This window comes from Opisthocomus hoazin, chromosome 26 (assembly GCF_030867145.1).
Source record: "Opisthocomus hoazin isolate bOpiHoa1 chromosome 26, bOpiHoa1.hap1, whole genome shotgun sequence".
In the NCBI taxonomy this organism is placed as follows: domain Eukaryota; kingdom Metazoa; phylum Chordata; class Aves; order Opisthocomiformes; family Opisthocomidae; genus Opisthocomus; species Opisthocomus hoazin.
In genome coordinates this window covers 2,055,570-2,082,197 of record NC_134439.1, presented here as the reverse complement: position 1 = coordinate 2,082,197, position 26,628 = coordinate 2,055,570, and the positions used below count along the sequence as shown (strand labels likewise).

Here is a 26,628-nt window from a genome sequence, read left to right as displayed (position 1 = left end):
GGGGCGGGGCGGGAGCCCCGGGCCGGGCCGAGCCGAGCCGGGATCAGCCCGCGGCGCCGGGGCGTGCGGAGGGGCCGGGGGCGGCCCGGCGGGACCATGCCGGTGATGAAGGGGCTGCTGGCGCCGCAGAACACCTTCCTGGACACCATCGCCACCCGCTTCGACGGCACACGTAGGGCCGGCGCCGGGGGGAGCGGGGGGATCCGCGCCGAGCGGCCGCTGCCCCCCGGGGGGCGGCGGGGGGGGGTGGGGTGGGCCGGGGGTCGTTCCGGCACCGGAGCCCCCGCGGCTCGGCGGGACGCGATCGGCCGCGCGCTCCGTGCCGTCCCGGGGACCCCTCGCGTCCGTGGCCGCGATCGGTGCTCCTGGACCCCCCGTGTCCCCCCGTGGCCGCGATCGGGGCTCCCGGACCCCCCGTGTCCCCCCGTGGCCGCGATCGGGGCTCCCGGACCCCCCGTGTCCCCCCGCTCCCCCTCCCCGCTCCCCGCTCCCGCGGCCGCGCTCAGCACCAGGGACAGAGCCCGGACGCGCGGGAGGGGCCCGGCGGCGGGGGGGGGGGGCGGGAGGGGGCTCGGGGGGGCCCGGGGTGGGGGAAGGGAGGGGGTACGGAGGGGACACGGGGGGGGGGGCGCGGGGTGGGGCACGGGAGGGGGCCTGGCCTCACCGACCCCGCCCCGGGACCCCCCGGGAGCCCGGCTTCGCCCCGCCCTGTGCCCGAGCGGTGCCCGGTCCCGGGGGGGGGGACACTCACGCAAGCGCGGGTCGTGCCTGACCCCGCGGTGCCGGGGGCCGGGGTGCTGCCCCGGGGGCGGGGTCCCCTGCCTGTCACCCCCGCGCCTCGCATCGGGGGCCCTCGGCAAGCCCCGGTGCTGCGCCGGGCAGCCCACCCCGACCCCAGGCCGGCGACGCGGCCGCTGGCGTTGGGGGGGGGGGTCCCTGGGGTGGTGGGTGCCGGCGGGGTGCGTTTGGGCAGTGCAGCGAGCGGGGCCTGTGCCGTCCCAGCGCTGCCCGCTTTGGGGCCGCTCCCCACGGCCGGGGGGTCCGGCGTGTCTCCAGCAGCCGGGCTCCCCTCCGTGTCCGCGTGCTGGGGCCAGGATGGGTTACGGCGTTGGCATGTTGGGGACGGGACCGTGCCGGGGTGCCACGTGCCAGCTCCCGGCACCGCTGGCAGCCTCCCGGGGACAGGCCGTGTTCAGGGCTGACCCCAGACACCCCCGGAATCGGCTGGAGCGGGGGCCTCCGGGGCCAGCTGCCTGCGGGGCTGGGATGGACCAGCATGGAGATGGCACTGGGAGCCTGCGGCCACCTCCCGTGGCACGGCCGGGGCACCAGGAGCACCCCTGGGGCGCGCGGTGGCTGCGACGCCGGGCCAGCTCCTGGCCTGCCGTGGTGCGGAGCATCCCAGGTGACACAGGGTGTCGTTTGCCCGTAAGAGCTCCCATTTGGGACATTACTTTTGAGATGGCAATGCCTAACGAGGCAGCCAGCCCCCTGAGCCCCCCCAGCTCAAACCGGGCTGCGCCCAGTGGTGCTGGGGCAGAGCCGCGTGTGCCTCTCTGGTGACCCGACAACTGTCCCTGCTCAGGGCAGAGGCCACACAAGGCACCGCGGTCCACATGTCCCTGCCCCTCTGCTGAGCCAAGGGGAGCTCCCCCAGCTCTGCCCAGGCGCTGGCAAAGCTCCCGGAGGCAGCAGGGACGGTGTCCCCAGCTCCACTGGCTCTGGGCTCTCCGAGGAGGAGGGTGCCCGCAGGCGCTGCCTGAAATGACCCGAACCAAGCCCTGGGAATTTGCCCCGGGGAGACGGGGTTTGCCCAGAGCACCCTGGCAGCATCGTGGGGGCGGCTGTGCCAACCCACCCTCCAGCCACCTTTAAACAGTGCCTGGCTTTGCGGGTTTGGCTGTCCCTTATCGGCTTTATCTGCCATCGAGAGGGGCTTTAGCCGCAGTGATACGCCGCGTGAGTTAACCCTGCCTCGCCCAGGCAGCCGCTGCCCGCTGGGCCCGAGGTGCCCGTCCAGGCAAGCTGGACACTGTGGCCGGGGGCTGCCGAGCCCCCCCGGGGCTGCTTCGCCCTTCTTGGCAGAGCTGCTCCCAAGCGCAAGCCTTTTTTTTCCTTTTCTAATAACATATCCCAGACAACGCCGTAATCCTGGCTCCCCAGAGCCAAAATCTGGCCTTAGTCACAGCTTCAAGCTATTTTTGCTTCTCCGAGCTAATCCTGGGTTGAGCTGTGCTGTGGTGGCCCCGCTGCACCCCACCGCACCGGGGCTGCCGGCGGCCGCCGTCCCCTCCTGCCCGCGCCCTCCCCTGCCCTTGCCCTGCCTGCGCTGCCCCGGCGCGGCCCTGCTGCCGGTGCCCGGGTGCTGCAGCCTGCGGCGGGCTCCCCTCTGCGCCGTGCGAGGGGACGGACCGCGTCTGCCCCTCCTGGGCTGTGGGAGTGCGGGGACGCTGGGCTTGGGCCCCGCGGGCTGGGGACCGCGTCGGGGCTGGGGACTCCCCGATCTGCCCTCAGCGGCGGCAAACGCAGCCCGTGCCGGCCACGCACCCCACTTGCTTGGCACCCGTTTAGCACGAAGCCATCTGTCCCGCTGGCAACAGAGCCTGCGGCGAGGAGCTGCTGCGGCCCCGGGGACAGAGCCCCTGCCCGACCCGTGGCTGGGGGGCTGCGGGGTGCAAGTGGCCGCTCTGCGGCTGGGCAGGGCACGGGCTGGCAGGAGCTTTCCTCTGCCTGGTGCCATCTCCCACCAGCACGGGGGGACGCTGGGGGGGCTCTGTGGGGCTGTGACGGATCCAGGACGCTGCGTTTGCCCCTCACCTCCAGCTCGCACCGGCTCCGTACGGGCCCTCGGATCCCCCCAGGCTCGTGGCCGGTCCCCCACCCTCTCGGCGGGTGCCATCGCGGTGCCGCGCCTGGGCTGGAGCTCCCCGCGCCGCAGCTCGACGCCTCTGCGCTGGCAGCGCCCGGCCGGGTTTGCCGCCGCTCCCGCTAAGCTGCCTGAGCCGCGGCGGGCGGCGGGAGCGGCAGATGGCGGGGGGAGGCGTGAAGCACCTCGCTGGGGATCGCGGCTCCGGTGATGGCAGCGAGGAGCTGGATCTGGGCTCCTTCCCCTGCAGCGCGTGGGGCTGGGCTGGGCACGGGCTGTGGGGTCCTGCCTGGGATGGGGCCCCGGGGGTGGCGGGGCAGGGGAGGAGGGAGCTCGGGGAGCGGCCGGGGGCGGCTGGCAGAGACCTGGCTCCTCCTCCCAGAGGGACCTGGGGGGCCGGGAGGGCTGGGTTCCCCTTCGAGCCCCCCAGGGTGGCCCCCAGCCCTCAGGGGTGGCCGCGTCTCCTTTCAGACAGCAACTTCATCCTGGCCAACGCGCAGGTCCGCCGCGGCTTCCCCATCGTCTACTGCTCCGACGGCTTCTGCGACCTCACCGGCTTCGCCCGCACCGAGGTCATGCAGAAGAACTGCAGCTGCCGCTTCCTCTGCGGGGCTGAGACCAGCGAGCCCGTCCTGCAGCGCATCGAGAAGGTGCTGGACGGCAGGCAGGAGTACCAGACCGAGGTCTGCTTCTACAAGAAGGGCGGTGAGTGGCGCAGGGCTCTGGACCTGGCCCCGTGCCGGCCCCGGGGTGAAGCCGCAGAGCAGCGAGGGCCCTATCCTGCCTCCACCGCCCCTCCGCCCCACGCAGGAGCCGCGTTCTGGTGTCTGCTGGACATCGTGCCCATCAAGAACGAGAACGGCGAGGTGGTGCTCTTCCTCTTCTCCTTCAAGGACATCACAGAGAGCCGGGGCAGGAGCCACCTGGGTGACAAGAAGGAGGGTGAGCCATGGCTGTGGGACGGGATTCGGGGAGCGCTGCGCGCGGTGGGCACGTGCAGAGGGGCTCCCAGTCCCCTGCTGGGTCCTGCCCGCCGTCGTGCACCCGTGCGAGCAGCGGTCCCCGAAGCAGCCCCTGCTCTGCTGGGCGAGCGTGGCACAGTGCTCCCGTAACCCGGCGTGCCTCGTCCGCTGCAGAGAAGCAGAGGAGCAAGAAGCCGGGGAGCTCGCGCCTGCGGGCAGCGCGGCGGCAGGGCCAGACGGTGCTGCGCCGGCTCGGCAGCCGGTTTGCCCGGAGGGACCGCGGCGAGATGAAAATCAACCGCGTAAGGACCCGGGGGAACCCTCAGCTGCACCCGGTGCCTCCCGGGCCGGGGCTGCGGGTGGGCTGGCAGCGCTGCGGCTCTCCCCGTCGCGCTGGGATGCGGTTCCCACGCGCGCAGCTCGCGGGACTCCCCGGGGCACCGAAATGCCCTCCGTGCCCGGCAGCCACACTGGGGTCCGGGCTGTAAATGTGGTTCCTTGGCAGCAGCAGGGAGACCCAGCCCGGAGCTTGCTGCGGGGAGAGCAGACCTTCCGGCAGCTCTCGCCGGGCCGTGTCTCTCCTCACGCGTCAGCTGGGGAGAACCCAGCCGCTCGCTCGCCGCGCCGGCCCCGGGGACCGCCGTTACCAGGCTGCGGGCGAGCAGCGGGGCTTCCAGCGGCAGCGCCCAGTGTGGTCTCTGTGGCGGCTCATTCGCGTGGCCGTGGTGTCCCAGCGCAGCGTCCCCGGGCACGGCCGCAGCGATGGGCACCGCTGCAGACGTGGGGCCAGGGCGGGGGTCTGTCACTGGCCGGCAGACACGGCGCGTGGGGCCCAGTGCTGGGAAGCAGGCGGAGGGTTTCATTATGTCGGTCTTGAATCAAGGGGGTTTGGGGGGGGCAGGTCCAGCTCTCCCCTCGTCCGGGGTGGGCTCCCGCTGTCCCCAGCAGCGCCGGGTCCCTGCAGAGGGTGGGGGTGGCTCTGCCCCAGCACGCGAATTGGCACCTGAGATGTTTCTGGGTAGCAGCTGGCACTGCCAGTGGATTACTGTTAATAGCATTAGCATAACGTTAATTTATGTGCCGTAATCAGGCATTCGGTGCCCATCTCTGAGGGTGACCTCAGCGCAGCCCATGTGTGCGCATCGCCCCAGGCTGCAGGACTCGGGGGGGGTGGGGTGGTGGGGTGGTGGGGGGCGGCTGTGGTGGCCTTCACCCCCAAGTCTGGGGCAGCCCCTGCACCATCCGTGTGCCACCCTGCCACTTGCTCCCCCAGAACGTGTTTGAGAACAAGCCCTCCATCCCCGAGTACAAAGTGGCCTCGGTGCAGAAGTCCCGCTTCATCCTGCTCCACTACAGCATCTTCAAGGCCCTCTGGGACTGGCTGATCCTGCTGGCCACCTTCTACGTGGCTGTCACCGTCCCCTACAACGTCTGCTTCACGGGCACGGAGGACAGCCTCTCGGCCGCCCGCAGCACCATCGTCAGCGACATCGCTGTGGAGATGCTCTTCATCCTGGGTAGGGCCGTGCCCGGGGTGAGCGCCGTGTGGGCTGGGGGACGCGGCTGGAGAGGACCCGGGGGTGGTGGAGCGCGCAGCTGGCATCGCTCTGTGCCTGCTGCCGGTGCCGAGAACCCCAGCAGCGGGGACCTGGGTTGGCTGCAGACCCCGGCCCAGCTCCCCAGCCGTGGTGGGGATGGTGAGGGCTGGTCCCGCTCTCCCCGGCGCAGACATCGTCCTGAACTTCCGGACGACGTACGTGAGCCAGTCGGGCCAGGTGGTGTACGAGCCCCGCTCCATCTGCCTCCATTACGTGGCCACCTGGTTCTTCGTGGATCTGATCGCGGCTCTGCCCTTCGATCTGCTCTACGTCTTCAACGTGAGCGTGGTGAGTGCCGCGCGCGCCGCGGCGGGGACGTGGCCCCTTGCGCTGGGATCCGCTGCCGGCACGCTGTCGGGGCGCGGCGCGGGCAGCGAGGGGAAGCAGCGGTGGCAGCAGCGATGGCAGCAGCTGTGGCAGCAGCGATGGCAGCTATAGCGGGAAGCCTCCCACGCGGCCTGATTTAACCAGAGGCTGCCACAAACGACAGCGACTGCCAAGGCAGCGCTCCAGGAGCTGCAGGCAACTGCCCGCCCAGCACCCAGCGCCCAGCACCTAGCACCTAGCACCCAGCACCCAGCACCTAGCGCCCAGCACCCAGAACCCAGCACCCAGAACCCAGCGCCCAGCACCCAGCGCCCAGCATCCGACACCCAGCACCCAGCACCTAGCGCCCAGCACCCAGCGCCCAGCACCCAGTGCCCAGCGCCCAGCACCCAGCACCCAGCGCCCAGCATCCGACACCCAGCACCCAGCACCTAGCACTCAGCACCCAGCACCTAGCGCCCAGAACCCAGCACCCAGCACCCAGCGCCCAGAACCCACCACCCAGCACCCAGGACCCAGCACCCAGCGCCCAGCACCTAGCGCCCAGCACCCAGCACCTAGCGCCTAGCACCCAGAACCCAGCGCCCAGCACCCAACACCCAGCACCCAGCACCTAGCGCCCAGCACCCAGAACCCAGCACCCAGCACCCAACACCCAGAACCCAGCGCCCAGCACCCAACACCCAACAGCCAGCACCCAGCACTTAGCACCCAGCACCCAGCACCCAACACCCAGCACCCAACACCCAGGACCCAGCACCCAGCGCCCAGCACCTAGCGCCCAGCACCCAGAACCCAGTGCCCAGCACCCAACACCCAGCACCCAGCACCTAGCGCCAAGCACCCAGAACCCAGCACCCAACAGCCAGCACCCAGCACCCAGCGCCCAACACCCAGCACCCAGCACCCAGCACCCAGCACCCAGCGCCCAGCACCCAGCACGCCTGTGCTCGGCCCCGGGCTCAGAGCAGCTCTGAGCAGCCCCACGGCCGCGTGCGAACACCCCGTGCAGGCACAGAGCCCGTCGCTCTGCCGTGGCGGTGGCCACGCGTGCAGGCACACAGGGCACGCGTCGGTGACGGAGGCAGGTCCCAGCCCGGACCCCCCCGGCGGTCTCGAGGGGCCCCGCAGCGCGGTGGGTGCGACGGGCTGCCCAAGGGCACTGCTGGCACCAGCCCCTTCCCGTCCCCTGCTAACTGGGGCACGGGGGGAGGCGGGTGTGGAGGCCGGAATTACGCTTGTTGGAGGCAGAGCAGCGTGCGGGGAGGATGAGGATGCTCGGGGCTGGAACTGCCCCCTGAGCCACCCCGGGAGCGGGTCCGTCCTGGCCCACCCCGGTGGGCTCCGGCACAGCCCCTGCCTGGTGCCCGGCCCTGGGTGCCTGCGAGGTGCCCGGTGCCGCGCTGGCAGGAGGCAGAAGGACGAGACAGGAGCTTTGTGCGAGGTGGGAGGCCCTGGGGCGCTCGGCGTCGCTGCGTGTCCAAACCCACCTGCGGAAGCCGGGGCACCTCCGGCTCTCTTCGACCGGGGTCTCTGCAGGCGAATCACAGCATCTGGCCGAGACGTCCCCTCACAAACAGATCAGAGCAGCTTTCTGCCAGCACAGCTCCACCGAACGCAGCCTCTGACCGCAAAGCCGTTGCTGCCTGCTCCCCCTTCTGCCGGTCACCTCCCGGCCCCTCTCCAGCACCCCAGCTCCCCAGGGTGATTCGGTGTCCTGACAAGCTGTGGCCCTGGCTGCCTGCTGGGCACTGGGTCCGGTGGTGGAAGGCTGCTTGGGGACGAGCCCTTCCCAGCGAGCCCCGTAGCCCACGACCCTCCTGGCAGCTATGGGGGGGGGGGGGGTGAAGGGTCCCCATCATGCGAGGGGGTCCTGTCCCAGCCCTGCCTGCAGCTCCGCTGGGTTCACCCCCCCCAACCTGCTCCCCAGACCTCACTGGTTCACCTGCTGAAGACGGTGCGGCTGCTGCGGCTGCTGCGGCTGCTGCAGAAGCTGGACCGGTACTCGCAGTACAGCGCCATGGTGCTCACCCTGCTGACGTCCATGTTCGCGCTGCTGGCCCACTGGATGGCTTGCATCTGGTACGTCATCGGCCGCCGGGAGATGGAGAGCAACGACCCCCAGACCTGGGACATCGGTGAGCGGGGCTGGCGGCGGGCAGGGGCTGCGCGGGGCGGGGGCACGCTCAGGGTGCCTGGCTGTCCCCGCGCCGGGAGCGGGCAGAGCGCGGTGCCGAGGGGTGGGCGGTGGGGGGGGGGTACAGCCGGGCTGGCCCCTGCCTGCGCAGCGAGGCCGGGGCAGGGACGGGAGCCGTGCTGAGCCCCAGGCCGTGCGGCGAGCAGTAACCCCCGGCTGTGCTTGGCAGGCTGGCTGCACGAGCTGGGCAAGAGGCTGGAGGCTCCCTACATCAACAGCTCGGTGGGGGGCCCCTCCATCCGCAGCGCCTACATCGCCTCCCTCTACTTCACCCTCAGCAGCCTGACCAGCGTGGGCTTCGGCAACGTCTGCGCCAACACCGATGCTGAGAAGATCTTCTCCATCTGCACCATGCTCATCGGGGGTGAGGGGGGCAGCGGGGCAGGGCTCGGGGGGCTCCGTCTCGGTGGGTGCGGCAGGTACCCGGGCAGGGCAGGGCACCGGGGGGAGGCGATGAACACGTGCGCTCCGTGGGACAGCCCTGGGGCGGGGGTTAGGGGAGAAGCCCCCCGTGCTGCACCCCTTGGCCCCGCATTGCTGGCGGGGGCAGAGCCCAGACCCTGCCTGGGTCCCCGTGTGCCGCAGCCCCCACCCAGCCAGCCCCTCGGCGGGCCTGACGCTGCCCTCCCGGCCCCCAGCGCTGATGCACGCCGTCATCTTCGGCAACGTCACGGCCATCATCCAGCGCATGTACTCCCGCCGCTCGCTCTACCACACCCGCATGAAGGACCTCAAAGACTTCATCCGCGTCCACCGCCTGCCGCAGCAGCTCAAGCAGAGGATGCTGGAGTACTTCCAGACCACCTGGTCGGTGAACAACGGCATCGACGCTAACGAGGTAGGAGGTGTTGGCTGGGCTGGGCCAGCCCCCCTCTGGCCCCCCGTGCTGCACCCCATGTGGGGGTGACAGCAGGGCCCGCTGTGAGTGTGCAAGTGCGTGCGTGTACGCGTGTGCAGATGTGCACGTGCCCAGGCCCTGTTGCTGGAGGGACCAGAGCTGGGGGCCAGGACTGGGGCAGATTCCTGCCCGCCCGGGGAGTGGGACGGGCACGTGGAGCAGAGGCAGCCCCTCACCACGGCCAGAGCTGTCCCCTGTTTGCCAGCTGGGACTGCCGGGCTCTGCCAAGGCAGCCAGCGCAGCTGAGCAGCGAGATGCTCCGCTCCGGAGGGGGACATCTCCCCGGGGGGCTGCCAGGCTGCAGGGAAGACTGCTCCCCGCGCCCCGCACCCCGGCACCCCGGCCCCGCTCTCCCCAGCTGCTGCACGACTTCCCCGACGAGCTGCGCGCGGATGTGGCCATGCACCTCAACAAGGACATCCTGCAGCTGCCCGTCTTCGAGACGGCCAGCCGGGGCTGCCTCCGCTCCCTCTCGCTCCACATCAAGACCTCGTTCTGCGCCCCGGGCGAGTACCTGCTGCGCCAGGGCGACGCGCTGCAGGCCAACTACTTCGTCTGCTCCGGCTCCCTCGAGGTGCTGAAGGACAACGTGGTCCTGGCCATCCTGGGTGAGGGCATGCGGCGTGGGCTCTCCCTCAGCCCCTTCCGCCGCCCGGCCGGGCGAGGGGCCCCGGGCTTGCGCCGCTAGCCCACCCCGCTCCCCTCCTGCAGGCAAAGGGGATTTGATCGGAGCCGACCTGTGCAGCACGGAGCAGGTGATCAAGAGCAACGCCGACGTGAAGGCCCTGACCTACTGCGACCTGCAGTACATCGGGCTGCGGGGGCTCGGCGAGGTGCTGCAGCTCTACCCCGAGTACGCCAGCAAGTTCACGGCGGACGTCCACCAGGACCTGACCTTCAACCTGCGGGAGGGCAGCGAGATGGAGGTGGGTGGGTGTCCTCCCTCCCTCGCCCCTTGCCGTCCTCATGGCTCTGCAAAGCCACGGTGGGGGAGATTGTCCGCTCCCTGCTCACGGACCCCAGGCTCTGGGGCTGGGGCTGCGGCTGTGCCACCCCGGCCATCCAGGTGTGTCCCATCCCCGCTCCTCTCGGCTCGGTGGAGGCGAGAGCATTTGCGATGCAGGAGGCTGAGGGGGGTGGAGGGCTTGGAAATGGGGGTGGGGGGGGACTGGGGGGCCCCAGGGGACAGGAGCCAGGGCACAGCCCCCCGCTGCGCAGGAGGCAGTGCCGGGGGCTGCCGGGTTTGGTCACGCTGCCGACTCTGGCAGCCGGGGGGGGGTTCTGCTGCAGAAATAGCTCTGCAGCGCTTCTCCTCCCCCGTCTCTGCTGCGGGCTCTGCGCCGGCACGGAGCGGCCGGGGGCTCCTCCGGAGCATCTCCCCCCAGCACCCACCGCCCCCAGGCCCGTAGACGTGGGGCGGGAGGTCGCTCTCTCCAGATCCCAAATAGCCCCCCCACAACCCAGCGCGCCCATCGCCCGGGAGGGGTAGAAATAAATCCGGGGTGCGTGGGTGCAGACGGACTCTGCCGGGTCCTGCGGAAGCGCGGGGCTCGCTGCCCTGGCGGGGGGCTCGCTCCCGGGGGGCTGACGCTCCGACGGCTGGGCCGGGGCCGGGGCACAGTGCCGGGGGAGAGCGGGTGAGGGGCTGCGGGGCCGGGGCTGGGGCTGTCCCGGGGGGCTGCGTGGCCAGGGCCGTGTCTGCGCGTTGCCATGGCCGGTGCCCGCGGAGCTGTGCGGGGGTCCCACACGCCGTTGCCCCGGTGCGGGGTCCTGCACGCCACTGACCCGATGCGGGGGTCCCGCACGCCGCTGACCCGCGCCGTCTGCTCTCCCTGCAGGGGCTCTGCCGCTACGCCCGGTCCCCGCGGCTGCCGCAGGTTTGTGCTGCACCGGGGGGGGGGGGGGGTGCGGGGAGGACCCCTCCGCGCGGGGACCGGTGCCGACCTCCCCCCCGCGCCCGCCCGCAGCCCGGCCCGCAGAAGCCCCTTCCCTCCATCCTGGAGGATGAGGAGGAGCCCGAGGAGGCCTCCCCGCAGACCCCCGCCGCCCGCCGCCAGCTGCTGCCGCCCCCCCCGAGCGATGAGCTGTGCCCGGCCTCAGCCCGGCGCCGCGGCTGTCGCTCCCCGGCCCGCCGCACCGGGGCCCGCAGCCCCTCCCCGCGCAACCGGCGCCCGGCCGAGCTCCTCATCCCCTCCCTGCGCGTCCCCGACCCCCCGGCCCTCAGCCCCCGGTAAGGCTGAGGTCCCGCGGCCCCGGGAGTGGGAGCGGGGGGCGGGGGGGTGCCGGTGGCCAGCGCTCACCCCCCCCCCCCGACCCCACCCCCCCTCCAGGGTTGTGGACGGGGGTGAGGACAGCGGGGGGACGTCGGAGCCGCAGATCTGCTCCAGCGCGGCCCCCCCGCTGGGGAGCGCGGCGAGGGGCTCCCCGACGGCAAGGACCGGCGGGCGGGCCCGGGGGGCCGGGGGCCCGGGGACCCCCCCGCCGCGGGCCGTCTGCTCCCCGGCAGGCAGCGAGGCGGGCGGCCTGGCGCTGGCCGCGGAGGCGGAGGAGCTGAAGCAGAACGTCGGGAGGCTCAGCCGGGAGGTGCGGGAGGGGGGGCCGGGGCCGCGCCCCCCACAGCAGCGGGGCCGGGGGGCGGGGAGGGAAGGGGGGGGTCCGCCGGGGCTCACGGCTCCCCCTCCCCTTCCAGATCAGCCGACTCAGCCGGGAGGTTGCCCGCCTCGGCCGGGACCTGCAGCGACTGATGGAGCTGCTCCAGGGCTCGGGGGCCCGGCTGCCCCCCCCCCCGCCGCCCCCCGCCCCGCCCGCGTCCCCCGCCTCCCGCAGCCCCCCCTCCGCCAGCCCCCGGGCCAAACGCTGCCCGGTCCGCAGCCGCTCGGCCCCCGCCGCGCAGCCCTGGGTGGGCTCCGAGGGGCCGTATCCGCCCCGGGGGGACCCCCCCGGCCTCGGGCCCCCCTGCCCCGGCCTCGGCCCCCGCCGCGCTCCGGACTCGCAGCCCCGCTCCGCCCGCTCCTTCCCCGGCTGCTCGGCCGGCGGCCGGCCCCGCACCCTCCCGCAGCCCCGCTCCCGCTGACCGGGCGCCGGCGGGCTGCGGGGGGGCCTCGGGGGACCCCTCTCCCTGGGGAGGTCCTGGGGGGCCCTCCCCGCTGCCCGGGACACCCGGTCCCCCGGCCCGACTCCGGCAGCCTGAGCCCCCGGGAGGCGGCGGGGGGGGGGGTGCCCCGGGGGCACCGGAGGGAGCGGCCCCGGCCCGGCCCCGGGGGGGTCTGGGGGTTTTGATACCGTTTTGTACTCGTTGCCCACGGGGTCTTTTTTACAGCCAGGCCCGGCCCCGCAGCCCCCCCGCACTCCCCGTGCCCGGGACCCCGGGGCCGGCTGCCGGCGGCCCGGGGGGGGTCTCCGGGGGTACCCCGGGGGGACGCGGCGGCTCCTGTCCGGCTCCGGCCGCTTCCCCCGCCCCGACGGGAAATAAAGGCTCTATTTTTCCAGCCCGGCTCCGGTCCGTCCATGCCCGCCGCCGCCCGGCCCCCCCGCACCGCCCCGTCGGACTACAGCTCCCATCGCCCCTTGCGGCGGGCGCGCCCTGACGTTACGCCGCCCTGTCACGCGGGTCGGTGCGTGCTGGAGGGGGTGGAGCCCCTGATGGGCGGGGCGACTCTGATCGGCAGGTGCTGCTGCCTGTGGCCGGCGGGCTGGGAGCGGAAGGGGTGGGCGGATCCGGAAGCGGAACGGGTAAAGGCGGAAGTGAGGGCCGGGGCCTGCGAGACTCACCTGCGGCGGGGGGAGCGGCGCTGCGGGCGGTGAGTGGCGGGGGCTCCGGGCGGGCGGGCGGGCGGGGCCTGCTCCGCTGCCGAGCCCGGGCGCTGTCCCGGGGGCCCGCCTGCACCGGGCCCGCGCGCCGAAGACCCGGCTCCCCGGCAGCCGCACGACGGGGCCGCCGCGTCCCACAGCGCCGTCCGGTTGCGTGAGCCGGGGGTGCCCGGGGCCGGCCTGGCCGGGCGCGGCGGGGGGCTCCGGGCTGGCGGTGAGCGGGGGCCGGGGAGGGGAGCCGCGCTGGCGGGAGGGAGCGTCGGGGCGGCGCCGGGCCGGGTCCCGTCCCTGGGGAGGGGGAGAACCGGTGCCGGGGCGCGGGGTCTGCCCGGCGGCCGCGGCCCCGCCGCTCCCCCGCTCTCGCAGCGATGGCGGGGGGCGGTGTGGGACCCCCAGGGACCGGAGCGGCGGTCCCGCGGGGACCGGCCGGCTGCTGAGGCGGGAGCGGCAGCGCCCGGACCCGAAAGCCCGGCCGGGTCTGCTGTGGCCGGGCTCCGGGGTGGAGGCTCCTCAGGTGTCTGCCGGTGACGGGCACAGCCCCGGTCCCCTGCCCTGGGGGTCTGTGAGGAGGAGTACGCGGTGCTGCGAGGAAGCTCTGGGGGGGGCTCCGGCTATGCCCCGAGCTGCGGCCCTGCGGCAGAGCCCGCTGCCCCGCGGAGCTGCGAGCGGGGGCTGTGCGTGACCCCGCGGAGCTGCGAGCGGCAGGTCTGTGGCACGGAGCCCCGCGGCAGCTCCAGCCCTGCTCCGGGTGTTGCTGCAGCTCCTGGGGCTGGGCGGGAGCCGTGGCAGCCGTCACCGCTCTCTGCTGACTGAGCACGACTCCCGCTGTGAACGGCTCTGCCAGCGAGAGCGAGTAAAGCGTCGACCTGATCTCAGCTGACCTTTAGCTTGTTGCTGTTGTACATGGCTGGCGGAGTTCTGACCTTGACTGCGTCCAAGCTCGTAAGGAAATCGGAGGGAAGAGACTACGCCGAGGTACTATTTTAAGTCTTATGTGGAACAACTTGCATCCACTATTCTTAGCTTTTTGTGTGGTGGGTCAACGCGTATCTGAGCTGCCCTGCTTACAGCCTGACATCGATTCCGCTTTGCGCTGAGCTGGGACTCCTGAGCCTGCTCTGAAGGCAGGACTCCCAAGCTAGGCTGAGACCAAAAAAGAGAGGTGCTTCTGATTCACAGTGGCCTGACGTGCCGTGCTGTCTGAGCGGCCTTTCTTGGAATATCCTGTTAATACTCCCTACTGCCTTGACTCTAAGTCTTTTACCTTTCTTCCAGCTTAACTGGGTAAAAAGGTGAAAGAACTGTGACTGACAAGGGTGAAGACCTCAGAACAGTGTGTGTAGGCAGCTACAAGGCAGCGTTGGTCTTACCACGTTCTCGGAGTGAGGCGGGCAGGTGAAGCGCAGCCCACACAGACCCGGGAGGTTACGAAGAGCCTGGCTAGAGGCAGTAGCTGGGTCTCCTTGCAGAAATCATCTCAGACTTCTCCTGAGTCTCAACAATAGACCTGAACAGTCAGCTGCTTCCATGGCAAAAATCTGCCTCTAGAGGCAATCTTTCCCTCGAAGATACCATAGGCTCAGTTGGACTACGTTTGTTTTAAGCTGATGCCAGGCAGCGGAGGTCCCTCGAGGCTGTAGGTGCCGATACCCCTTCAGGTGAGGGAGCAACCCAGGCAAGATGAAGTGGGACTCCTGAAGGAGGATTTCAGTTGCTAGAGAGCAGCAAGGGGAAGGCTGGCTTGATGTGTGGCTAAGAATAAAGCAAAATAAAACGTGTTTAGCTTTACTATGAGCAGAGTTGGGTTTAGGTCCCTTTGCTTTGCCAGTGAAACCAGTATTGGATTGGGCAGGGTCTGAAACAAAACTGTGCAGTGACATCTTCATACTCTGTGTTCTTGGCCAAACTCAATTGTTGTGATGAGAGGCGGAATCTTCTCCGTCACAGCAAAGCTCTGCTGCGTCTAAAGAGGGAGCAGCTCTAGAACTGCGCTAGGTCCTGCTTGTCATCAGCTCTTGATCCTAACTTCTTAAACCGCTGCATGTTTAGCAGATAGGAGGTGATGGCATCTCCCTGGAAGGGGAGGGGGAAAGAATCCAAGTACTTTCAGACACAGGAAATGAAATAGGAACGCTGCTGACGAAGTGGGTGTAGCCCAAAGTATTTCGGTCAGCATACTTGGAAGAGGGTAGAAAGTAGAAACGGTGGTGTCAGCTGTTTTCTTCCCTTGGGGTATGAAGTTTGAAGTCCTCTTATGCAAGTTCTGTTAAGTCATCAGAGTAACACTGTGGAAACACTGCAAATGCTAGCCAGAAACAGTGGACCTTCCTGGAAGTGACAGTATCGGGGAAGAATAAAGCTTCATCTACAGCCTAAAAGTAGCGCTTTCCTCCCCTGGAGCACAGGAATGAACTGCTGGAGTAGTTCTACATAAACAGATAAGAAAGCGCTGGGTTTTGTGTTTGCTTTTATTTGGTGGAGCTCCAAATAAGGAGCCACTAGAGGCGAGAGATCTTTGTGCAGTCTGGAAAAGATACGGTGAAGGTCACTGACTCTTTTTGCGGTGAAGATGGCAGCTTTCTGCTTTGTGTTGTTAATGATCTTGCTGCCTTGTTCACAGAACCATAAGTGCTATCTAAAGGCACATGTTGCTGGGCTTCTGGTCAAAATTAAGCTGAGTCTTTTGAGGGTGTGCTGAGTAGTGGGCAATAGCAAGAACAGGAGCTAGAAGAACCTTTTTTGCAGAATTAAAAACTTGATTCAATTTGTAGTTGGTCCAGACTGCACTCAGGAGACTGGACCTGGCTGTGCCTCGTCTTCTGTGAAAGAAGACAAGTTCCTGCAGTACCAAGGGTGACTAAAAGCAGGCAAGACCTCCGAGAGGGAGTTAAGGTGGGGACAGGGAGCATGGAAGCTTTGCTCTGTACAGGTAGTGAGAAGCCTGTGTGAAATGAAGGTGGTGCAGAACTCTTCCACAAGAGTCTTGTGCTGCAATTTGTGCCTTCTCCTGCCACTTTTCCTGCCACTCTTTTAAAGCAATCTTTGCAAGTGTGTTGTCTCCATAGCCTAGCCAAGTAGAGCTTGACCGAAGCGGTGCTGAAAGCTTGCACTCGTGTGTCGCCCATCCCTCGGGTCTGGTGCGAGTTCGCTTGCGATCGTGTCAGCAGAATGGGGCATTTGGTGGCCGTGGTCAGGTGAGTGCTGGCGTCGCCCCTGCTGTGTCCCTCACACGTGAGGACCGGGCAGAAGCGCTGCGCCTCATCCTGCCCTCACTGTGTGCTCCCTTCAGCTGCGGTGATCTGACAGGACACTCACTGCAGCTTTGAGAGCAGTTAGTCATGCTGTTCTGCAGAATTAACACCCCCACTGGGGTAGGCATGCGACTTCCCTGTGCTGCCAGTGTGACCAACATGGCAGTAACTCTTGTTGCTGATGCCTGTTCGACTGAGTATAAGAAAAATGTAGCTTCAAGGTAGCATCAGTAAGTGTAATGTCTCTTTTACCTCATGAGACATTTTCGAGAATTCCTGGGAAAGCGTAACTGCTTAAACCTAGGAAACGCTTCTGAGGGGATGCATGGGGTTAAACTGGCTAGAAGCAGGCTTGAGGGAGCTTGGTGACTGCCTTTGAAGTACTGTGCTGCTTGACTCAGTCGTGCAGGCTGTGATCTTTGCCTCATCTTCCGAAGAGCTAGGTCAGTGTTGTGGGACACACGGGTATTCCTGGTGTTGTCGTGTAACAGTCTCAGAGTTTACTTTCCTGGTTCAAGCAGGTGGCATCTCGCACGTGAGGTTTAGCCTCACGCTGAGCAGTAGCTTTCTGTATATACCGATGGGTTCCGAGCTGGTGTGAACTTCAGACAATCCTGTCCAAGTGTGGTGCTGCCTGCTCAGATCAGATCTTCAGTTTGACCGCTTGTGCTCGGCTCTGAGCACCAGCCCGTCAGTAGGGCCTCATGCATGAGGCCCCGAGAAGCAGCAGAAACTTGGACTCCTTCACAATTGCTTCTCTTGGGTTTGTCCTGCCTTAAAGACTTTGTTAATCCAGCTTTAGAGATGAGCAGCTCTCACGGAGCTTGGCGACTGTCCTTCGTAGGACCAGGCTCAGGAAGCGATGGAAAGCCCCCTTCTGCTGGCTTGGCCCTGGGTTGCCCACGTTGTACTGTCCTGTAGCTGAGCTGCACATAGCATCTGCGCTGGGTCGAGTCGCAACGGCAGGGTGGTGGCCTTGACATCTCCGATGGAATTGTTTTTAGAAAAGCTGCTGTGAAAAACAGCCGGCTGCTGGGGCTGCTCTGGAGGCCACGGCTCTGCAGATGTCGGGAAACAGATAGGTGTATTGACAACACGAGAAGGAGCTGGTGTTACGGATTCTACCATACTTGTTCAAGACTGTAGCTACCGACAAAAAGCAATTTAACTTTTTGCTGAGGTAAATCCTGTTTACCTCTGAATAAAACTGAGTGTACCCAGGTCTTTGGGAGGCTTGGGCGTGAGACTCTGTAGAGTTGTGACTAACTTATAGTGTAACAACTCTAGGAGTATTTGTGACACTGCTGTTGGAGCTGAGTTAGGTCTGTGAATCTACACTTTAAAGCTGTAGTGCAGCTCCTGACAACTGCAACGACTGGGTCCCCAACTGAGAGCTGTTACTGGAGCTCCAGGTTGTAGCCTTACTGATCGAGAGACTGTGTCCTTTGTTTGTGGAGGCAAGTGCAAGTTGTCTGTAGAAAGATGAAATATTAACACTGGTCAGACTCCATGGGGCTGAGGGACTGAGGTCTGTACTGTCAGTCTGTTCATCTCATCTGTAAGCGCTGGATCTGCTACTCCGTCCCCTCAGCGTGGGCCCTGCTGCAGCGAGGCTCGTGGAGTCTGTTCTTGGCCGTCCTGTTAATGTGCTGGAAAGTCAGGCTGGCACTCCGTGCTGTGCTGATCTGGGTAGTGGAGTCTGTGCTGTCCTGGTGGGTCCCGTGCTTGCTGCTGGTCCTGCTCGTGGGAGTCGGTTGTGACCCCGGTCCGAAGTCAGCCGCTGCCAGTTCTGGGTGGGAGCACGGCAGCACAGGCTTCCTGCTGGTCGTGGCTGGCTGCCCGGTCAGCGTTAGGTGAAGCAAAACCGCTCATAACTTCAGGGGTGGCTTTGCCAAGAAATTCATGTAATGCTGTCAGCCTTTAACAAGATAAATACTTCACTGGGGCTTTTGTCTTGAGTAGTTTGACTCTAAGCCAACAGATCCCCAGTGAAATGGTTTCTTGCATAGCTGAGAGCAGAAGCAGCCCTCTTGGGTAACGAGGTTCTTCAGGACTGGGTTTCTAAGCATTGCCAGCTTTCAGAGTGGTCCTTGCTACTGTGTAAACACAGGGCAAAAGTACCAGATTCTGTAACTTGTGACACTTAAACTAGCAGCTTCCCCACAATAATGAGTTCTGTAAAGCAGGTGTTTCCTGCGGGGGTTGACGTGGGGGTCTGACAGCAATTGCCCTGTGGAGACTGGGGTTCCTGTGCTGGGCTCGCTTGTTTGAAATGAGCTCTTGTGCCGTTCTCGAGCATCCTGACAGCTCTGGAGAGCTGCCTTGCTCTTGGGTGGGCTGGGAAGGCAGCAGTGCTGGCATGTGTTTTCTCATTAAGGGCACCCAAATTCCTGAGTTCAACATTCATGGAAGTGTAGCCCCTATAACGAGTCCTGGGAAACGGGAGAAGTGTTGAGAGGAGCATAAAATGCAGAAGTGATAGACCTCGAGTTCTTGGTTGTTGGACAGCATCAGGCATCGAAACTTGGCTTTGACCTCAAAGCAAACAAGAGACAGTTCCAGGAGTTTACAATAAAAAAACTGGTACTTTTGCTGGTGTGATGCAGAGCTCCTGGCTGTGCTTCAGTGAGCAGGAGGCGGGTGGGGCAGGCAAACAGACCAGCATGTTCCTTTTTCTGGATCTTGTGGCATGACAAGCTGCTGAGTTTCACTGTCACAAGAAGCTAGTAGGAAAATTAATACTTGTTAATATCGATCACAAGAGTACGCTGCCGTACCCTTCCTTCTCGTTGTCTCGACTGCTCGAATTAGTGCGGCGCGCTGCAGCTTCAGCTGCCGTCACCTCCCTGCCCAGAACTGCTGCAGGGGCTTCGGGCCCACTGACCCGCAGCTGGGGGGTGGGTGCCAGTGTTCTGGTGGGGAGGGCTGCGTGCCCAGCCCTCCCTGCTGGCAGAGGGATGAGCGGCCTCTCTCGGCACCAGAAATGGCTTCGCTCGGCACGGAGCACTCCCTGTTTCTCCAGCCAGCGTTCGCTGATCGGTGTGGGCTGATCTAGCGCGGGTCCAAGCTGTGTAGTTTAGCTGTCTCTTGCTTCCACATTCAGCGCAGTGGAGTTTGGTTTGACAGGAACATAAAAATCCTCCAAGATGTTGGCACTCGCAAGAAGTGCCAGACTGATCCTCCTGCAATGGGAGTTCAGTGTCTACAGCTTTGGTAGTCACTGGTGGTCTTGTGAATGCCAGCAGGAGTGCTAAGCTGGCCATTCTGATCCTGTGCACGTTCTTAGCCCAAGACCCTTGGTGAGATGGCTGCAGTTAGGGTCATCTGAATTGCATAAATTCCACCCAAACATGAAGTCATGTAATCCTGCAGCCAGACTTCAGACCGTCTTTAGATGATGATCAGGTTCTGCATAATTAAAAGTGGTCACAGGCTCCAGCTGCTGGACTGCTTGCTGTGATCAGTGGCTCTCCGGGATGAGTTGCACATAGACGTGTGTGCTTAATTCTGTTTGAGTTCACGTAGCACAACCAGATGGCAAAATGCATCGAGACCTGTGAAATATAGGTCACGCTAAGACTCGAGGATGTCAACAGGCTCATTTCCTTGTTTTGCTCTGGGAATCACCCGTATCGCATTTCAGGAGGTCATAACTTGGTAGAGGCGCGATTGACGTGGCGTTTAATGGGCAGAATGTTAGTCTGAAACAGTGACAGCGCTTGCACGGTGCTGACAGACTGCCCTGGTAATGAATACGAGGTTAAACAAGCCAAAACTGTTCCCTTGCAAACTCTGGTTAGAGGAGAAACTAGGAGGTGGAAACTTCTTCAGGCTGACGGAGGTGTGGAGCTGCTGATGTGCTGCTTGAACCTGGTGGGGACCAAGCTGCTCCTGGCCAGAGCTGCAAACGCTGCTTCCTCACTGTCCAGCAAAACAGGTTGCTGGCTTGCTTCCAATGGAGCTTCCTCATCGAGTCAAAACAGTGGCTGTCCTTCCCTGGAAGAGGAGGTGGGGGTCCTGGTGGTGTTACTAGCCTCTGCAGGGACCCAGCTTCTTCACTGGCTGAACCCAGGGCTGGACAGGCGGCTCAAAGCCATGGCTTGCTCGCAGTGCAGGCTGAAACATCTCGCTGCACTGTTACCCCTCAGTTTCCTTGCTACCTGCAGTGAACGCTTCTGGCTGAGCAGGGGGTTTCTGACTCGCCTCCTGGTCAGAACAACTTGAGGTTGAATGTGCCTGTAGGTCAGGATATGCTTGAGTGCTTTTGTGTTTTGAAAGCTGAAGAGGTTGTCCAGCCGCTGGCACTGGTGGGCTGTCCCTCTGGACGAGCTCTCCGGCTGAAGGGGCTGGGGGCTTCCTTCCTCTCCAGCTACGGATCGGAGTTGAAACTTGAGACGTAGTTAAAGCAGCCTCAGCAGTCAGGCTGGACGGGCGTCGCGCTGGCACGCAGGCATCTGCAGCTCTGCTCTGGTCAGCCTCTGCGCTGAGGCAGGCCTGCGGCTGGCTCCCAGGACACCGCTCCAGGGCAGGCCCATTTCAGCTTGCTTTAGGCTTCTTATCCATAGGAATCTGGTTCTGCTGGGTACATGCTGGATGTACTCAAAGCATACCCAGAGTTTCCATCAGGGTACATGCAGAACACAGAGAAATCGGTTTGGGGGGGATTATTTTTGCTGTTGTCTATGTTGACAAGAAGCTTGGGTTCTGAGCGGTGAAGGGAAGGAGGTGGTACAGAGAGCTGCCATCAGCTGTGGCGTTTCTCACTGGCAGGACGCGGGAGCTGTGAGGAGCACAGGAGATAGCCTAGATCTGTACAACGGCCCTGAAATACTCCTGTTCTGCGCTGCCCGCAGTGGAGCGAGGTGGTTAGGAAGGCACGGAGACTTCGCTTGTGGTTAACTGTGGATGTGGACCAGCTTGTCTTGCCGCTCTTGCGACGGCTCTGGTGACTCCCACCATCTGGGGGTGGGATGGCCGGTCTGACCGCGGGCGATGCTGCCTGTCCGTGCCGTCCGCGCGGCTGGGCTGAGCAGGCTTCTCCTGGAGAACGTGGCCAGTAGCCCAGTGACCTGGACTGTGTGGGGTAAGGGCGCTGAGGGAAGTGGCGACACTGGGTATTGCCTCTGCATTTGGATCGAGCCGTCGAGAGCCTTGTTGGGTGGGGAGTTCCCGTTCCAGCTGGGATGGGGAGCGGTTGCGTTCGCTCTGGACGTGCAGCCGGTGCCCGGAGAGTGGCTGCTGGCGAGTGACCCCCTCCCTCTGGCCAGCTGCTTGCGTGGGGGCTCAGAGGCCTTCCCCAGGACTGCTCCGAGCGCAGCGTTTAACGGCTCGGTGCAGGTGCCTCTCAACTCGCAGGCTGAACGCGGAGACTCGCTCTGTCTGGAGGCCGGGTGGTCCCAGGCGCTGGCACACAGAGCTGCTTCCCGGGTGGCACTTGGTCGTCGCTGTCTTGCATCGACAGTCTGCGGCTGCTACCGTGTGAACGCGGGAGAGGAGGAAGGTGCTCAAGGTCAACCTGTTCCCTCTGAACCGAGTAATTGTCTCTTTAGTAGGCGAAGCTCTAATAACACCAACTGGTATGCTTGCCTCTCCCTGGCAAGGTGTGTAACATCCATGCGTAGTGGAAGTGCTGGAGGGCCCGCTGGTGGGGAGGAAGGCTTCTGTTGCCAGTGTCCCTTCTCCACGGAGGCTCAGACAGCTTCAGATCCTGCTGAAGGAGCTGCTGACTGGCAGAAGCTGCTCCATAGTGCTAGGGTGCTCGCAGTTGATAGCTTTCCACCATGGGAAGGAGTCACCACCTGCTGACGGGGGCTGCAGATCCAACCCACCCTCGAGAACTGGTAGGGCTGGTCCACGAATGTGTCGCTAACCCTGACCTCCTCTTCCAGTTGCAACCTGCCTCCAGGTGGATCCCCGTGCAGACCCTGCAGCAGCCTTAGCTCCTGGCACTTCTGCACTTAGGCCACGATGGCAGGTCGAGGTGGAGCTGCTCGACCGAACGGACCAGCCGCTGGAAACAAAATCTGCCAGTTTAAGCTTGTTCTCCTGGGAGAGTCGGCAGTGGGGAAGTCCAGCCTTGTTCTGCGCTTCGTGAAGGGGCAGTTCCACGAGTACCAGGAGAGCACGATCGGAGGTGAGTGCTGACTCCAGAGGATGCTGGCCTCAGTAGCGCAGTCCAGGGGGATCAGAAGTATGGATGGCTATTTCAGTCCAGTCTGGGGTTTTTGCGATGAATACTCAAGCAGCTGATGCTTTAACTCTTGGTTTACAACTTGTTTGTTAGTGTGAAGATCAGCACAGCAGGGAATAATGCTATGGCAACCATGCGCGCTGCCTCTAAGGCGTCTTCACTTCCAGTGCTTGAATTCCTGCTGCTAATGAGAACCAGGGCCTTCAGCTTGGCTTTATAGCCCTTAATTATCTTTTCAGACCGTGACCTGGGATTTTTGGGGCTGTTTCTATCCTGGTACTGTTAACTACTTCCACAGCTTTCAGGTCTAGTAGTTCTTCTGTGTGAAATCATTAGCGTGGTGTCACCAATCAAAGTTCAGTCGGCCCCTGGTCTCTGGCAGTGACATTAGGAGGTGTGTACTGAGAAAAGGCTTGATTTATCTCTATAGTAACCCACGCAGGGAGTAAGTATAGCTGTAAGTACAGCTTATGGGCAAGCAGGGTTTAACGCTCTGCTGCAGAGCGCCATGTGGGCACTCTGCTGTTCTGCTTCAGTCTGTATCCAGGGCTGGTTGCCTCTATCCTAGCCATAGCTTGTGGTATTATACTTGCTGGAACAAGAAAATAACCAGTTACTAAACTGGGGAGCGCAGTGCAACTGGGCTGGTGCTCACCCAAGCTCATCCTGGCGATGTGGTAGCCATACTGCGAGGAGGCTGGAGAAGGGGCGGCCAGCGGCTGGCTGCTGCCTGGGCGCTCGGGGCCGGCTCTCTGCCAGCTGCAGGGTGGCCCTTGGGTTCCTGCGAGCGAGGAGCTTGGTGATGCAGCAGAGCTGCAGCATCCACACCGACCAACGCTGCGCTGGCCGCTGTCCGGGGCTTCTGCTCGCTCCGTGTGGAAGCGGAACTGCTCCAAGCCGCTGGCTCTTGGCGCAGGGGCTGTGTTGCTGGAGGTGAGGCAGACACACACCTTCTCTTTCAGCTGCCTTCCTAACACAGACAGTCTGCCTGGACGACACAACGGTGAAGTTTGAAATATGGGACACAGCGGGACAGGAGCGGTATCACAGCCTGGCGCCCATGTATTACCGAGGCGCCCAGGCAGCCATTGTGGTCTACGACATCACCAACACAGTGAGTACTGGCAGGGCCGCGAGTGCTCGCTGGGGAGGGGGTGTCTGCGCTGGCAGCTCGTGCTTCGTGGTTTCTGGGCGAGCGTCTGGGTTCAGAGACCCTGCAGACGCCTGCCTGCGGGTACTGAGGTCCTCAAACTGCTAACGGCCTCTGCCTTGGGGTTGGCCGGGGCTGGCTGAGCTGAGAAAGGATCCTGCTGCAAAGTGCTGTGGAGGCAGAACGCTTCTTACAGGAAAGACTTGTTCTGATCATATCTTCACTGTGGATTAATAACAGGCTGCCCTTCCTGACTGCTGCCTCCTGTTTGCTTCCAGGACACATTTGTACGAGCCAAGAACTGGGTGAAAGAGTTGCAGAGGCAGGCTAGCCCCAATATTGTAATTGCACTAGCAGGAAACAAGGCAGACCTTGCTACCAAGAGGGCTGTGGACTTCCAGGTGAGTGGGAATCCAGACCAGTTCTGCCTGAGCAAGTCAGGAAAGCAGCTTTTTGCTGAAGTGGGGGAGATGGTGGCTGTGTGCGAATGCTTTGGGGGAGAGTGGAAGTCAAGATTCCTGCTGCTGAGGATGCCAGGATGCCACTCGAAGGGAGTTGTAGCCTGCCCTTCCTGTGCACTTTCACAGCACTTGGAGCTCGTGCTGGTAACTTACAATGAATGTGGAGAATGAGGCCCAGGGAGCAGGAGCTGCTGCGTTCGGCCTTTTCTGGGGCTGTCTTCAGCAGTGTGTGAAGCAGCATCTTGATACAAGACACATGAAGAATCATTCCCAGTTTGTTCTCTGCTCTTCACAGCTCGTAGCTTGTCTGAGGCAGACTTTCAAGGAGAGGTTCTTATCTCAGACCTCTGCACAGGATTGCTTGTGGTGCATTTGCAGTGTGTATTGCCCTCCCAGCTAACCAAAGTACAAGGTGTTGTGCTGCTGGGGACATGCTGTGTCTACATCTGGCTTGCAAACAGTCTGTGCTGCTGTACCCCAGCTCGGCTGCTGGGCCACCAGCCATGCAGCATTGTCCCTGGTGCATGTCTCCCGGCTGTCCTGGCCAGGCAGGGTCAGGGGACCGGGGTGGGAATGTCCAACCTGGGGTGGGACAGGGTTCCTTTGGTGTTCAGTTTGCCAACGCGTGAAGCGTGTGAAGCCTGCTTGGGCCTCCTTCTGGCACGATGCCTTTACCACTGATGCAATTGTTTGTAGGATGCACAAACATACGCAGATGACAACAGCTTGCTGTTCATGGAGACGTCAGCAAAGACAGCGATGAATGTGAATGAAATCTTCATGGCGATAGGTAACGGGCTGTGTGCCGCGGGGTGGCTGGAGTGGCTCCGAGCAGCAGCAGCAGCGCAGCCCAGGGGAGCTCCTGGGTCAGCTGGGCACTGGAGGCTCTGGCTGGAGTAGATGGGCAGCTTGCTGTGCCTTTGAACGGTCGCTCTCTGGGTGTTCAGAGCCTGTTCCCTCTCTCCCTTTACCTGGGGCGGTGAGTACGGAGGGAGCAGGGCTGGTGACAGCCAGAGCTGGGAGTTTGCTGGCTGCACTCGTGCAGTGCCCAGTCCCAAAGTCCTGCAGAGGTGAGGGCTTGGGCCGGAGCGGGGCTGAGCCCAGGCTGCGCTCTGCGCTGGGGAGGAGGTTGGTCTCTGGAGCACAGCCTGCTGACGTCTGGTTTCTTTCCAGCCAAGAAACTGCCAAAAAATGAACCCCAGAACGTGCCGGGCGGCCCAGGCAGGAATCGGGTGGTTGACCTTCAGGAGAGCAGTCAGCCGAGCAGGAGCCAGTGCTGCAGCAACTGAGCAGCCCTTCCCGCCTGACGGAGGCCTTGACCGACGTGACTGGAACCCACGCTAACAATCGCACTTACCGTAGAGCGGCCGCTGCCGGCGGCTGCTGTGATTTCTCCATCCCTTTCTGATCATAGGCTGGAGGGAGTTCTTCCACCTGCACCTTTCTGTACAAATACTAATTCAATTCTAAGTCTTAAGTCACTTTTTTAATATATGAACTTCTGCTCTTCCCTCTTCCTGGTGGTGGTGGAGGCATGACCCGGTGTCTGCCCAGCTGCTCGCCCCTCCTGCGGGCAAGGGCCAGCAGCACCCGGGTCCCACAGTACTGTCGCTCACTCTTGGAGATAAAGGGATATCGAGACGAGAAAACTGTTTAAAATGACCCGTGTGTGAAAGCTAAGGCTGATCCCAGTACGATATGCCGAGAACAACCACTAAACTGTAGCATTATAGGGACAAACTCTGGCTCTTCAGCCACTTGTTGACCAAATCAATTATGAGTATTCTGGGGTGGGGCAGAGGGAAGCAAACCTGGTTTCTTCTGTATTTTGTATTGTACGTTTCTCCATGTAACCAATCAGTATCTTGTCAATATAGTACATACAACTAGCTGCCTGTTGTCTTTATTTGTGTTGGACTCTAGCATGCCAACTCTTTTTCCTATCTCCAGATCTGTCGTAATGCACTAATCCTGTTGCAACTTTTGCAGAAATCTTGTATAGAAAATTGTCCTTTTCTGATGGTTGTGATGCCACTAATGTTGTTAACCCTACTCTAGTGTGAATACACTTGGTTTACTGATGTACAGAGGTGGGGTGGGGGAAACCTCAGATACCTTGTGGGTGGAAACAATATGTATTGCAAAAGCCTGTAATTCCACAAAGTATGAAGGGAGGTATTAAAATGGCTTCTGTTGCCAGACTCTAACTGATGTTGGCTGCTGCCTAGTGCCTAATGCCATATCTTATGCATACTGGTATTTAAGAGGACCTGTCAACCTAGTCTTCATCACAAACTTCACTTTTGTGTGATTAAAAAAAATTTTTATAAACCTATCATAATCAACTATGTTCATGTTTCTTAATCAGCTCAGCCCAGAAGGGGAGTGGAGCAGAGCACAGCAGCTGTGCTGGAGGCTGCGGTGGTGTGGGCAGCGCCCGGCTCCTCGGCGGGGACGCGGGCCCTGCCTCCCCGGGCAGCGAGCGGTGCGGGCCCCGAGCTCTGCGCAGTCCGAGCTGGGCCAGCCACCGTCGGCACTCCTGAGGTGGGAGCTCCTGGCATGGAGGCTGCAGGTGGGTCGGTGAGCTTGTGGTGTGCAGTGGCATGCGAGGAAGTTTGAGGTAAATAGTGGGAATTTTTAATTGCCTGATCTTCTTGGGAAACTACCTACAGCTTAAGTTGGGAAGGGGGGGGAAACTACCTACAGCTTAAGTTGGGAAGGGGGGGGAGCATTGTGCAGGGGAGCTCAGCTGGACAGCGGGATGGGCTTGGGAATGCTGTGCTCAAGCTTTAATGAGCAAAATGGCTCTCTCCCTGCATGGTGATGACCGTGAAAGGTGCTGCTCTGCTGTCACTGCTGCGTGGCCTGAGACCCTCGCAGCCCCGGGTGAGCTCTGGAGTCAGTACGGGAAACGGAGC

At 63.6% G+C, this 26,628-nt stretch overlaps 2 protein-coding genes across 4 annotated transcripts; both read left to right on the top strand.

The window, feature by feature from the left end:
- The first annotated feature begins 37 nt into the window (after nucleotides 1-37).
- On the top strand, nucleotides 38-12,316 carry KCNH4 (potassium voltage-gated channel subfamily H member 4). 2 transcript variants are annotated; one of them, XM_075443435.1, is made up of 15 exons: nucleotides 38-172; nucleotides 3,338-3,571; nucleotides 3,677-3,808; nucleotides 4,003-4,130; nucleotides 5,102-5,345; nucleotides 5,557-5,714; nucleotides 7,684-7,891; nucleotides 8,120-8,314; nucleotides 8,589-8,788; nucleotides 9,207-9,456; nucleotides 9,560-9,774; nucleotides 10,687-10,725; nucleotides 10,816-11,078; nucleotides 11,179-11,431; nucleotides 11,538-12,316. In XM_075443435.1, exons 1-15 carry the CDS (start codon nucleotides 97-99, stop codon nucleotides 11,919-11,921), a joined length of 2,979 nt encoding a protein of 992 aa, XP_075299550.1. In that variant the 5' UTR covers nucleotides 38-96; the 3' UTR covers nucleotides 11,922-12,316. The 2 variants fall into 2 exon arrangements, with proteins under 2 accessions (XP_075299550.1, XP_075299549.1); XM_075443434.1 differs by lacking the exons at nucleotides 11,179-11,431; nucleotides 11,538-12,316 and having other exon boundaries at nucleotides 9,276-9,456; nucleotides 10,816-11,125.
- Nucleotides 12,317-12,561: 245 nt separating this feature from the next.
- On the top strand, nucleotides 12,562-26,045 carry RAB5C (RAB5C, member RAS oncogene family). Of its 2 annotated transcripts, none has more exons than XM_075443502.1 (6): nucleotides 12,562-12,648; nucleotides 21,798-22,042; nucleotides 23,062-23,213; nucleotides 23,528-23,650; nucleotides 24,407-24,500; nucleotides 24,884-26,045. In XM_075443502.1, the coding sequence occupies exons 2-6, from the start codon at nucleotides 21,877-21,879 to the stop codon at nucleotides 24,997-24,999; spliced, it is 651 nt and encodes a 216-aa protein (XP_075299617.1). In that variant the 5' UTR covers nucleotides 12,562-12,648; nucleotides 21,798-21,876; the 3' UTR covers nucleotides 25,000-26,045. The 2 variants fall into 2 exon arrangements, with proteins under 2 accessions (XP_075299617.1, XP_075299618.1); XM_075443503.1 differs by lacking the exon at nucleotides 12,562-12,648 and adding an exon at nucleotides 12,854-12,872.
- The last annotated feature ends 583 nt before the right edge of the window (nucleotides 26,046-26,628 follow it).

Excerpts from the sequence above, each read along its gene's own strand:
- KCNH4 (XM_075443435.1), top strand. The coding sequence starts at position 97 with ATGCCGGTGATGAAGGGGCTGCTGGCGCCGCAGAACACCTTCCTGGAC. Across the intron at positions 3,572-3,676 it reads CTGCTTCTACAAGAAGGGCG|GAGCCGCGTTCTGGTGTCTG; the intron begins GTGAGTGGCGCA and ends CGCCCCACGCAG. Across the intron at positions 11,079-11,178 it reads CCCCCGGCCCTCAGCCCCCG|GGTTGTGGACGGGGGTGAGG; the intron begins GTAAGGCTGAGG and ends CCCCCCCTCCAG.
- RAB5C (XM_075443502.1), top strand. The coding sequence starts at position 21,877 with ATGGCAGGTCGAGGTGGAGCTGCTCGACCGAACGGACCAGCCGCTGGA. Across the intron at positions 22,043-23,061 it reads CCAGGAGAGCACGATCGGAG|CTGCCTTCCTAACACAGACA; the intron begins GTGAGTGCTGAC and ends CTTCTCTTTCAG. Across the intron at positions 23,651-24,406 it reads AGAGGGCTGTGGACTTCCAG|GATGCACAAACATACGCAGA; the intron begins GTGAGTGGGAAT and ends AATTGTTTGTAG.